Consider the following 13339-nt stretch of genomic DNA (forward strand, 5'->3'; position numbering starts at 1 on the left):
ATAGCATTTGAATTCTTGAATTTTAACCAGTATTCGGACTAAACTTTGCCATCTACCCCTCTGTGATCCACTCAGCATCCTCGGATCTTAACTATCAGTCCAAATAATTCATGATTTCTCCCTTTTTAACCAAAAACGTATGTATAATTTGTTATAAATGAGGTTTGTTGGCCATGAATTCCAAGAACAAGTGTAAAACCTGTTATTAAACCAGCTTAGTTTTTTTTTTTAAAAGCCCCAAAAGTTGGAGAAAGCTAGAAATAAATCAGAAAAATTGACAAAAACTGTTGTGGTTTTGGGGTTTTTGTTTGGCCTCCTTGTGTTTTTGTCTGTTTTCTCCATGGTCCTGTGTTGCTGGTCCTGTCTCGTTCTCCTGTGTATGTTTGTTCTACCTTCTGCTTTATTTTGATAGTTTGGTTTCCTGTCTTGTCTGGTCTTGTCTAGCTTTACTGTTGCCTGCCTGATTGTCCAGCCCCGCCCTAATGTGATTCACCTGATGTCTCACCTGTTCCCTGTTATCTCGTTACCTCATGTATTTAACCCCTGTGTTCCCTCTGCCTCTTGTTAGATCCTCGTGTCTTGTGAAGACGTCCGTGTCCCAGCCGTTCTGTCTATGTTCCCTGTGGGTTGTTCCCTGTGTTGTTTGCCTGTTTTTTGACCTTTGTCTCCACCTGGACCTGTTTTTGGGACCGCTTGCCCTTTGTGCGTTTGGATTTTTTTCGTGTTTTGGATTCCCCTGGCTTTTGGACCTTGCCTGTTCCTTGTGTTTACCTGGACTGTGTCAATAAACCCGTTTGTACCCGCCCTTGCCAGCTTCCTGGTTCTCAGCATTTGGGTCCTTCAGGTTCAAGTTCATTTTCAATTTTGACCAGGAAGGACAAGTTTATGGATAATGGGAAGACATCGCAAGGTTTAACTAGCCCTCCCCCCCCGCTCCACACGTCCCAAACTGTTAATGTAATGCATTCTTGCCTAATCTGATTGCTTCAAAAAGTTACCCGTGTACCAATGCCTCAAATCTTCAGACAACGCCCCCCCCCCCCCCACACACACACTTCCACCCCACAGAAAGACATTATAACAAATACATATTCCATTTACAGAATAAAACCCCTTTTTTTTATATGCAACCTCTTTTGATAGTTCTTGATTTCCTCTCGTTGGAAAGGGCTGATTCCGTTTGTGATTAAAAACTCCAATCTCCTTCTTCCTCCATCCATTCCTACAGTCTTTCTTACTGGGATTTGCTCATTTTCTTGTTTTTATTCTCCTGCAACCACAAAAAAAGATATAAAAGGTAAAAAAATGTAAATTTGCATCTGGCTCAAGTGCAGGTTGCCAGATATGGCGAGGACATTTGTATCTACAAAAAGGGGGGCCCTGCAGAAAAAGTTTGGCAGCCACTTATGTATGGGGTTTTTGGGTGAGTTTATATGCAAAAAATAAAATAGTGTTCTATTGTACTTTATAAAGCATTATTTGAAGCAGGGACAGTACAGTTCTGTATATCTGACGCAATAGAATAGATGAACAGGGCTGTACAAGTACACTGGAATTCATGTGCATTGCTCTGAGAGTCAGTTCTACAGAAATATAAGAAGAAATACAATTACAAAAAAATACAATGAAAATATAACTACCCTATTAACAACAAAACCTATTATTGCCATTATAGCATCAGTTAAGGCGGCTGTGGCTCAGTGGTAGAAGGTCGGAAGGTTGGTGGTTCGATCCCTGGCCTTGCAGTCCCATGTTGAAGTGTCCTTGGGCAAGAAACTGAACCCCGAGTTGCCCCCCCCCCCCCCCCCCCCCCCCCCCCCCCCCCCCCCCCCCCCCCCCCCCATGCTGTGCCATAGTAGTGTAAATGTGTGTGAGTGTGTATCTGATGAGCAGGTGGCACCTTGTACGCAGCCTTGGCCACAGTGTGTGAATGTGTGTGAACAGTGAATGTAAAAGCGCTTTGAGTTGTTAACACTAGAAAAGCACAATATGATACAGTCCATTTAAGGTTCTGTTATCATTTAGCTTCACTGGCCCTACTTTTCTGATGAAAAGTAGATGACAGCTGGCTGAAATCCCATTGAATCTGTTAAGTGTCCCTCTAAGCATTTTATTCACTTTGTCTATACGCTAAGTTGCTATGTATGTTAGCACTTTTACTTACAAATAAACACTGGATTTTTCCTTTTCCTCATCCAAGAATCACAACCTTAAAGTGGGAGAAATTTCCGTGTCCCCCTGACCCTGGGAGCTGTATTATCGGGGGGCATCAGTTCTTGGGAGGGTCTCCAAAGGCAAAGGGGTTTCTCATTTGCATTCACCTACACTTTAGTTCATGTTGTACTGTGTTTATATTCTGCCAAGATAAAAACCTTATTACAGTGTGTAAGGCTTTTTAAAATCTAAATGTTTCACTTGAATTATTGTATTGCTTTTGTAATTAATTACCTGAATTTTATAACTGCTATTTAAATAAACATTATTATTAATAGTAGTAGTAGTAGTAAGAATCCATTCACACACATTCACACACTGTGGCTGAGGCTGAGTACAAGGTGCCACCCGCTCATAAGATACACACTCACATACATTTACACTCCGATGGTGCGGCATCGGGGTCAACTCTGGTTCCAAAATCTTGCCCAAGGACACTTCGACATGGGACTGCAGGGCCGGGGATCGAACCAACGACCTTCCGACAGCCACCCCTTAGAAGTAGTAGTAGGAGAAGTAGTGCTGCTGTTGTTGTTTGATGCCATGTTTTTACAAAAATATGAAAATTAAACTGTGTGTGTGCGTGTGTGTGTTTACCTGTTAGAGGGGTTCAGGGTAGGCCTGTCTTGGGTCATAGGTCATGTCGGGGATGTAGGGCTCGCGGAGGTCAGGATCCAGCGGGAGGCTGTCCAGAGACAGATCAGCGTAGCCATAGGGAGGGTAAGAGCCATCTAACTCTGACACACACACACACACACACACACACACAGAGGAGCACAGACTCATCAACCAAATGTATTTCACAGATGCTCTACACTTCCTCAACAACATACTGGTGACGTGTATATTCCATGAATGAGCTGTGGGTGAGATATGATTGAAGCCACAATTATATCTCTCTTATCACTAACTGTAAAATCAAATATTGTTGTTTTTACATGGCCGTTCAAATATAGCTTAAACAAATTAGCAGTGATGTGTTTATTTGTGTGCTTAGGTGTTGGAAGGTGTATTTTTGAATTTAGTCTTGAACAGAGAAACCGGCCCAATAAACAATAAATAGTAGAATAGAATAGTCATTATAATGTGTCATTGTACACAAGTGCAGTACCTGTGCAACGAGATTGCAGCAACCCCTTCACAGTGTCATCACAAAATATCAAAATATCAAAATGTAAGAGGAAGAAGGGAAAAAAAAGAGGGGGGAACGTGGTGCACAGTTCCATAGAGCAACTATATACATATTTAAAATAGTAAGATAAAGGGTTTGTAAACATATCATTCAATAATTTCGTTATTGGTTTATCAAAGTCCTGATTTTTAAATATTGCACAGTAATGAGATTAATTGATTACATATTAAATTCTGTTGCTCTGTCGCTGAGTGAGGGATGAAGTAACACTATTGGTTGGAGGGAGTGATGACGTCGCTCGAGTTGCTGGTAACGTCCTGTTTAATTTCCTCAATACGCTGCCACCACCGGTTTATTGCAAAAGTGTGTATGTGTGTTGTGAGGTAAAACTCAAAAATGAGTACAAATTATGAAGAAATAAAAAATATTTAAAAGACAACCATCTGAAAATAGCGCACGGAAAGAATGCCACTGGAACTTAAGTTTGACTTTCCGTTTCCGGTAGAGAGAGTGCAGTTTTTTTGGAGTTTGAGTGACATTTTTTATTCATTTATTTATTTATTTACATGACAATGCACATTAATTCACATTTCTGTAAATGTACCCTTGCTAGCCAGTCAGCTTACTTTCACCTGCAGTCCTAGTTACTTAGAACAGGATTTCTAAATAACGGTGGGCACAACTGGAGTCGCATGTCCGAAACTCTAACCACGCAGTTCATGTGGATCAAAGCTCCACCCAATCAAATCATTTTTCTTTGTTTGACCACAGTTCTCCAAAGTCTACATTTATTCCATGGTTTAAGCGAAACCTGGAAAACACTGTGGATCTACAGCACTTTGTTCAGATGCTAAGACACTTCTGTCAGACCTGTTAACCTCACACTCAGAACAGAATGGATTTCAGCCTGGCGCATTTCAAACACAGCTGATTGAAATTATAGATGAAAGCCTAAGCAGGTGTTTCAGACTTGTTAGTGTCGGTATATCGTTCACATAGGGAAAGCTCTAAAAGATCTTTTTTGGAAATAAACCAAGGACGACAGGTTGGACCTAGAAGAGCTGTAATTTCCGATGAAGTCAGACCATGTTGTGATTCATGTTCTTTTATTTAGAGAGGCAGGGTTGAGGGAGCAACCCAATCTGCAAAGACTACAGCGATGCTACAGGTGAGGAACACAGAGGGGGCGTGTGCTTTATGATAAATGACAGATGGTGCTAAACAACTGGTAAGAAAAAATCTGCTATGCTTAACTGTTATCACAGCAGATATAAACAAGACAGCAGACATTGTTATTAATACCACCCAAGAATTGGATGCAATCTCATCAGATGCACGCAAGTTTACAATAGGGGACTTTAATAACTGCCCCCTCGAAAAAACTCTGTCTATGTCACCTGTCCATCACAAAAAAATAAAATTCATCGACTTATGCTACGGCTCCATCCCCAAGGCATACTCTTTGAGCACCAGGCGCACTCTGGGCGGCTCAGATCAGCAACACTTGAATGGGCAAATGCTCATAGGCATATGTTATGGACAACAAACACAGGTGCATTTCATTGATGGCATTTTGAATGCACAGAGATACCGTGATGAGATGAGATCCTAAGGCTCATGTTGCAGCATGATAATGCACGACCCCATCTTGCAAGCATCTGTTTATAATTCCCGGAAGCTGAAAACACCCCGGTTCTTGCGTGGCCTGCTTACTCACCAGACATGTCACCCATTGAGCATGTTTGGGATGCTCCGGATTGGCGTATACGACAGCGTGTTCCAGGTCCTGCCAATTGAGCAACTTCGTTTTGTTTAATTTTTTTTGACTGGTTTTTTGACCTCCCCCCAATACAGTAAAACTGCACATTTTAGAGTGGCCTTTATTGCGACCAGCCTATCTGTAAAATAAACATGCTCATCGAGATTTGTGAACTATTTTTGAGAGAACTAAGCCTTTTCTGTTTAAAAAGTCTTAGATCTTTGAGTTCAGCTCATAAATAATTTCAATTTTATTCATAGTATCAATTCATAACAAGAGTTATCTCAAGAGACTTTACAGATAGCGTAGGTCTAGACCATACCCCAGAATTTACAAGGACCCAACAGTTCTAGTAGTTCCTTCCAGAGCAAGCAACAGTGCGACAGTGGCGAGGGAAAAACTCCTTTTAGGAAGAAACCTGGGACAGACCCAGACCCTGGGACAGACCCAGACCCTGACCCAGGCTCTTGGTAGGCAGAGTCTGACGTCCGATTGGGGTTAAAATGAAGAGTGGCAACAACAGTCCCAAAAAATAGTAGTTTGTAGTAGTTCTTGGCATGGCAGGGCACTGTGCGGCATGGGGGCAACAACAAAAGTGTTATAATTTGGTTCAGTATAGATATCTTAAGGTCGGAACCAAACAAGCAAAACATTAATTAATTTCCATGGGAATAACCCAATTAAATAAGAAGTGGGGAAGAGTATGCCCAGAGGAGAAATATTTATAAAATCCTTTGCAGTACTTTCTTTTATTAATGACAATAGTCTTTTTAGGGAAATGCAACATACTCCATTTTACTGTAATACAATTGTTTGTTATGTGTTAGACAATTGGTGCTGTAGATGTCTGGTTCAATGTTTGTGTTGTGGATTATGTGTCAATATGCCTGTTCTGTATGGCAAATCTATAATCGCATCTGTTATGTGAATTTTCCAGAAACAGTAAATGATAACAATGCAGTGTGGTGAGCCAGGTCATGCCGACAGGAATTGATTTCTGTATTGCAGCAGTTTTTACTGTAAATGTATTTTTACAATAGGACCCAAAGGCTAGGAAAGATAGTTTGCGATGCACAGGGAAAATGCTATTGTTGACATAGTATCCAGGCCAAAAGGGGGGGGAATATCACCATGTGTGCTGCAATTGCCAATGATGAATAAAGACTTATAGCTTTCTTCTCAGCTAGTGCCAGCAGAACAAGAGGAACCAGAAATACACCCCCAAGTGTTTGTGATAGTCTGTGATACTGTTGCAGATTTATGGTGGTGTACCTGCCTTTAAAGAGGTTTTCCCAGCCTGGAGGTGGAAAGTATGTGTATGCTCACCACCCACATGACCACATATCCCAATTTGAAGCTTTGATTGCTGGTTGTGGTGACAAGAGTTGTTCCCTTGGAACATGGCAAAAGAGAACATCCAATGATGTTGATGACAATTTGTTGCCTAATGCTGGAGAAGCATTTCCCCAAGAAGCATATTCCGCTCCCTGGCTGGAAATTTCCGTGTTTTAACCCCTACCCGTTCCCCCCCCCAAACATGCAAATTACACAATTTTTAGAGGCTGAACAATCATAGGCCTAAGGATGAATGTGTGGAAGTGTAATGGAGGTGTTTATGTATGAAAAAGGGAGTTTCATTTGGCTCCGATAACTGCAATATGAAATCAGCACATTCAACTGACCTACATTCCAACTACTGACAGCTGAGTGGTGGTGTGTGTGTGTGTGTGTGTGAGTGCGTGCACTGCTGTGGTGGATTATGCGTCTGGAAGGCAATAATTAAAGATGGTTAGATGGAGGGATTTGCAGGGAAGTATTTACACAGAGGAAATGAGAAAAAAGAACAATTCAGTAGAGGGGAGAACTGTCCTTGGCTTTGATCGTTTCTTCTCTTTCTCCTTTGTTCAAAGTTCTTTCCTTAACTTCCCCTTTCTGCTTATCCCTTCCTTCCACCTGCTTACATCCTTTTTCAGCTCTTCCCTTCTTTTATTGTCTTCCCATTTCTTCCTGCAGTGTCCTCAATTACAGTATGTTTTGCTAATAAAAGGTTTAGAATTGGGTTTTGTAGTTTTAAGCCTATCATAAATGAAATATTTCTGTCTTGGCATATTTTACTGATATTACACCATTGGGGTGCATACTGCTGTATACTCCGTACATAAAAGCCTATATTAACTAATTTAAACAATCAATAGCCTTTGATCCAAAGACAATACTGAATGTGTGTTATTCTTGTAAATTACCTTTAATATTGGGTATCTGCTGAAACTAAGTCTGATCTAAGACCTAAAAATTATTTTTAAAAAGATTTTGAGATATTGTGAAGCAAAGCTGATGTTTGCTAATGATAATTAGCCACACATTTTAACAAATCTGTGCATTTTGCCAACCTCAGAGTCAATCAGCGGTGCACACAAATATGTTTTTCCCAAACGATTTAGTCAATATTCATGTACATATGATATCAGATCAGACTTAGTATTAGCAGATATCCAATATTAAAGGAATGACCATAGAGGTAATCATTCCTACACCTTAATGCTATTTAAGTCTTTAAAATGTACTGTTTATTTGTGTCTGTTTTGTTTTCATGATTCATTTGTATGATTATGTAATGCACTTTGTGTTTGAATTATGTTATCATCTTTTGTCTCTAGTATTGCAAATGTATGATAAAATACAGATGCACTTTGATGTTTTAGATATGCCACAGTGTGTACTACTAGACGATATGCAACCTCACCCAATCTGTCTTTAAAGTTCAGGTTTGGGCTCCTTTATTGGTACCTGTGGGTAAACTAGGTTTACAGTCTAAGAAGCAGGAAATCCTTAAAACTCTGTAGACCACATGTTGTAGTTCTGCTACTGTCTTTCAGCCTCCATCCAGAAGGGAGACACTGGAATTCCCTATTCAGAGGGTGTAGGTTGTCCTCTAAGAGAACCCCAGTAGTAGTTAGCATACAGGGATGGGGGGTGCAGCTGGGACTCCCCAGTCAGCTTCCTTGAACATCTTACAATTTGATTTAGGCCATTCGTGTGCTTAAATGGAACACACCCAAACCATGAAACTAAGGAGAAATATATGATGGATTCAATAAAAGAATCCCAACATGGTCTTGTCTATTTGAAAATGGTGCAATTTTCTCAAGAAGTATAGACTCTGTTGTCAATTTATACAGACAGCTTAAAAATTCTCCTGGAAATTTAATTTAGAGTTGACAACTGTCCCTTTGTATCTATAGGATTCTACATGATCCACTAGTTGGCCATTTATGATTGTGGCCTCATATCCTGGAGTTTTACCAAAGTCAATATACATATCCTTTGTTTTGGATATGTCCAATTGAAGGTGGGACCCACACCATAGGACGAAGTTTTCATAAGATCAAGATGCTTCTATCACTTGGCTTGGTGTGTGTTGGAGCCCATGTGGGCCAAAACAGAAAAGGAAATAAAATACAGTACATATTCATTTTAGTTTAAAGGTTGGGTAGTTTGCTGCAAATATGTGTTCCTATGTTGATACCCGAGTGGCTCTTCTCTGTCAGCTCTGATCACGCGGTGTATTATCATGAAGCAGAAAACTGTTGTGAGACAGTGAGTGTAGACTGTAAAACGAGGGAAAAAGGACATGCACTGCTTCCTTTTTTCCATCTAATGTGACCTGATTAATTAGTGGAGCATTAAGCTGCTGCCAGTGTTCAATTTGTTGGATTGAGTCTTTGGTCTTGGGTCCCCTTCAGATCCATTTTGTTTTTTGTACTGCCCATCAGGTTGGGTTAAGTTCCAATTGGGTCCAAAAGTTATTGTCACATACACATAATTGTCAGTAGAATAAAGACCCTTTATCATGAATGTGATTGGCTGGAGTTCAAAAAGACACTGGTGACAACGCTGTCAATAACTGTCAATGTTCACGGAATTTTTTTCGTGATGGTCATCATGTCTTCTGTAATGTTTTTCAATGAAGCACTATTCTTTCTGCCAGTCGGGCTGCAGCAGACAAGCTGTACACAGCTGTGAGATTATTGGCTTTTGTAGCCCTATAACCTCCGTTTTAATTAATATGTAGTCATGTGATCTTATCATGTTATTATTTCGGTCTTATTGCCAGGGAAGCTGCTTTAAAAGCTATAACGCTGAATGAAGTAGTGGGGGAGTAATAATACCTAGCAACCAAATAGATGCCAAGCTATCATGGAATACCAACGCTTATGTCATCTATAAAAAGGGTCTGCATAAACTGTATTTTATGAGATAGTCCAGTGTAGAAAGAGACATTATGGTCCTTTTCTATCGCTCTTTCGTTAAAAGTATTTTAAGTTTTTGCGGGGGCGGGCTACACCCCCTATTCCAGGCGTGTAAGGATACAGGGTGCCTGTTAAGGTTGAGGTATTTTGCTTAGTTTTTGTCCCTCCTTAACTGGTATTTTTGGTTCCGTCTTGTCTCCTTGTGCTTGTGTCCCAGTTTCCTCCCCGGTCTTGTGTTGTTGTCCCTGTCTTGTGTCTGTTTGTTCTGCTTCCTGTTTTATTTTGATAGTCTGGCCCCCTGTCTAGTCTTGTCTAGTTTGACTTCCTGTGTATCAACCCCTGTCTGATTGTCCTGCCCCGCCCTGATGTATCACCTGTTCCTCGTCCCCCATTGGGAGTTTTCCCAGTTCTGTGTCCTGTTTTTGTCCTGCTTGTTTCCCCGGACCCTGAATAAGTTAAGGAACATAACTTGATCCTTTCTGGATAATACGAATATTAAAATGTCACTCATGATCCATCCATCCATCTTCGACCGCTTAACCAGTATCGGATCGCGGGGGCAGCAGCTCCAGTAAGGGACCCCAAATTTCCCTTTCCCGAGCCACATCAACCAGCTCCGACTGGGGGATCCCGAGGCGTTCCCAGGCCAGGTTGGAGATATAATCTCTCCACCTAGTCCTGGGTCTTCCCCGAGGCCTCCTTCCAGCTGGACGTGCCTGGAACACCTCCCTAGGGAGGCGCCCAGGAGGCATCCTTACCAGGTGCCCGAACCACCTCAACTGGCTCCTTTTGACCCGAAGGAGCAGCGACTCTACTCCGCGCTCCTCTCGGATGACTGAGCTTCTCACCCGATCTCTAAGGGAGACGCCAGCCCCCCCTCCTGAGGAAACCCATTTCGGTCGCTTGTACCCTGGATCATCTGCTCCGATTCTCCGACCAATCTCACGCTCCATGGTGCCCTCCCTCGGTGCCTGAGTTAAATACCTTGGGGTGCCCTCACCCCAAGGTATTTAAACTCCTTCTGATGATGATGTTGCACCTTATTAATAGCCCAGTGGTACTACTGCACTTTACTATTTTACTATGTAAAGATGGTTGGTTTTGTGTACTGTTGTTGTGGGGGGGTCCTCTTGCTGTCTGTCTGTCTTCCTGTCTCACGCACACACTGTATAGTGTCAGATGAATTTCAGAAAGGATCAATAAGTGTCTATTTTGTATCTCGGCAACGACACGTTGTTCAGTTTTGTTCCAGAAATTCATGCAACGTAATAATCTTAAATCTTAAACATCAGCAGAATTTTCCGGAAGTGACATAGAAATAATATGTGATAATAACAACATTTAAATAGTGTTTAAAGATGCTTTACAAAGTATGTATTAACCATTAACAATGTTATAATTATTAGTTGCAACTTATTAACCATCCAAATATTGTCTGACTAAATTACAAAGTATTTTTTATTTTACTTATTCATATATTTTTAAAGGTTAAATCATTTGATCATTGTTAAAAAATACTACATGCAATATATAAAATGTTGTGATGTGTGCAACTATAAACTGTGAAGATAACACAAATTATACTATATAGTAATACAGTATAATCGGTGGCATCTTCACAGTGATTAATAAACATAAATCATAATTTCACTAACTGTAGACAGTAGAATAACTGTTGACCTAAGTTTAATAAATACATATTTACTTTTTATTAATTACGGTTATTTCTAAGTGTTACAAAATGGCAATATGAAATTAAAAAAGACTATTAGGAAACTAGTAGGTGTTATTGTGTCCGTATGTCCGTATATCAAAGTTAATAATCATCTTTTAATTTTTTATGATTACCCTGTACTTCACTTCTGATGTTGATTTCTCTTTTTCTTGCTCTCCGTACGACATCTAATCATCCAGCCATCCCTCCTGCTTCTTTTCCATAACACCTTTCATCCTCCTGTATGCCACACACACACACACACACACACAAACCCCTATGGTGCAGCAGCAGCTTCATGACTCGAGTCAATTATGTCAACTATGGGGAGGTGTGTGTGTGTGTGTGTGTGTGTGTGTGTGTGTGTGTGTGTGTGTGTGTGTGTGTGTTGCTGTTATTTGTCTTTCATTTGAATTATTCATCTTTTTGTATTTCGTTTGAATATGATTTGTTCATATTTATATTAACAGCCTCCTCTCCAGTCTTCCATCCTGACAAAAATAGTGTTTATTAAATATATTTACTATAAAAAAAACTATTTCCAATGTTTTTTTAATTGTAATATTGATTTTATGTATGCTTCTTGACTTTTTCTTTGTCTTGCTAAATGTCCATGTCTATAACAGATCATATTCTGTATTTCTCCATGGTCCAGACTGACGAGTTAAATTACTTTTATAATATTTCATTTCCTACCTTTGCTTGTAATATGAATCCCTTCTTAAGACCCCAACTGGGCTGTGGGTTTTGTAGTTCAACAATACAAGATTTTGGTTGTGGTTACTTTCATCTTTACGTCCATAGAAGGTCTTTGTTGTGGACATCAGTTGCAGTGATGATGATGAATATCCTAACAATAACACATTTTATTTTAGGGCGCCTTTATCTAAAAAAAAAAACTAGAGAACATCTTGCGATGGGCTAGTAACAACCGCTAAGTCTAATACAATAACTGCTGAAGAAATGTTCCTGTTTGTTGGCCTTATACATTACATAAAGAGGCTTTAGCACCCCCACTCACGCACTTGGTTAATTTATCTATAAAAAATTAAATTGTTCCTAAGGCGTGGAAAATGGCCTCAGTCATCCGAGTATTTAAAGCTGGAGACAAATCTGATATGAATAACTATAGACCAATAAGCATTCTACCTGTAATTTCAAAGATTATTGAAAAATTGATTAGCAAACAAATCATTGAGTTCCTCAGCAACAGTCAAACACCTTTACATCCCATGCAGTTTGGGTTTAGGCCACATCACTCAACTGAGACCGCAATGGCCATGTTTATGGAAAAAATTTAAAGTCAGCTAGATAAAAATGGATGTGTTGGTGCTGTATTTCTGGATTTGAAAAGAGCTTTTGATACCGTCAATCATAAAGTTCTGCTATCTAAATTGTCATATTTTAATTTTTCTGTTCAAACTATTAACTGGTTTCACTCATACTTGTCTCACAGAGAACAATGCACTGTGGTGGGTGGGGTTAGCTCAGCCTATATGGGTAGTACAGTAGGAGTTCCCCAAGGATCCATACTGGGGCCAATTTTATTTTCTCTATATATTAATGACTTACCAGAATATTGTTTACATGTTGATGTCCAGCTTTACACCGATGACACTGTAATTTTCACTAAAGCAAAAGATCCTGTGGAGGCAGCACGTGTTCTCTCAACCGCTCTTACACACATACAAACATGGCTCAATAGATCGTCTCTTATTTTAAATGAAAAAAAAACTGTTTGCTTATACTTTTCGAAGCAATCTTCCACTGTTATGCCTGCTCAATTGGGGGTGATGTTGGGCACAGAAGAGTTGGAAGTTGTAAATGAATGTAAATATTTAGGTGTGATTATTGACTCTAGACTTCATTTTAAAAACCATGTTAAAATGATATCCAAAAGAATTAAATTTAATCTTCATAATTTTAGACAAATTAGAGGATTGCTATCAGATTCCGCTGCTCTGATGTTCCTGCATTCAATGATACTTTCACATGTGAACTATTGTATCACTAGCTGGTCTATGTCGGGTACTACTACCCTAAAACCAGTTGAGCTCCTGTACAAGAAGGCGCTTAAGACTCTGGATAAAAAACCTCTCTTTTATCATCATTGCCATATCTTAGAGAAATATAATTTACTGAGTTTTGATAATTATTGTAAATTTTCCTCTTTGTGCTTAATTTATAAAATTCTTCATGGTCTGGCGCCACCTCCATTGCTGGAGTTTATTAAATATAGACAAACGCGGATCACCAGGGCGGTGGTAAAC

General features: G+C 39.9%; 1 protein-coding gene across 1 annotated transcript in view; it reads right to left on the minus strand.

Annotated features, from left to right (window-relative positions):
• Positions 1-1122: 1122 nt before the first annotated feature.
• jupb (junction plakoglobin b) overlaps positions 1123-13339 on the minus strand; it is an 80495-nt gene continuing 68278 nt past the window's right edge. Inside the window, exons 16-17 of the mRNA XM_034894920.1 lie at positions 2812-2951; positions 1123-1270 (exon numbers count right to left, since the gene is read on the minus strand). Coding sequence (XP_034750811.1) covers positions 2815-2951 — 137 coding nt within the window. The 3' untranslated portion in view covers positions 1123-1270; positions 2812-2814. The remainder of the gene's footprint in view (positions 1271-2811; positions 2952-13339) is intronic.

This window comes from Etheostoma cragini, chromosome 15 (genome assembly GCF_013103735.1).
Source record: "Etheostoma cragini isolate CJK2018 chromosome 15, CSU_Ecrag_1.0, whole genome shotgun sequence".
In the NCBI taxonomy this organism is placed as follows: domain Eukaryota; kingdom Metazoa; phylum Chordata; class Actinopteri; order Perciformes; family Percidae; genus Etheostoma; species Etheostoma cragini.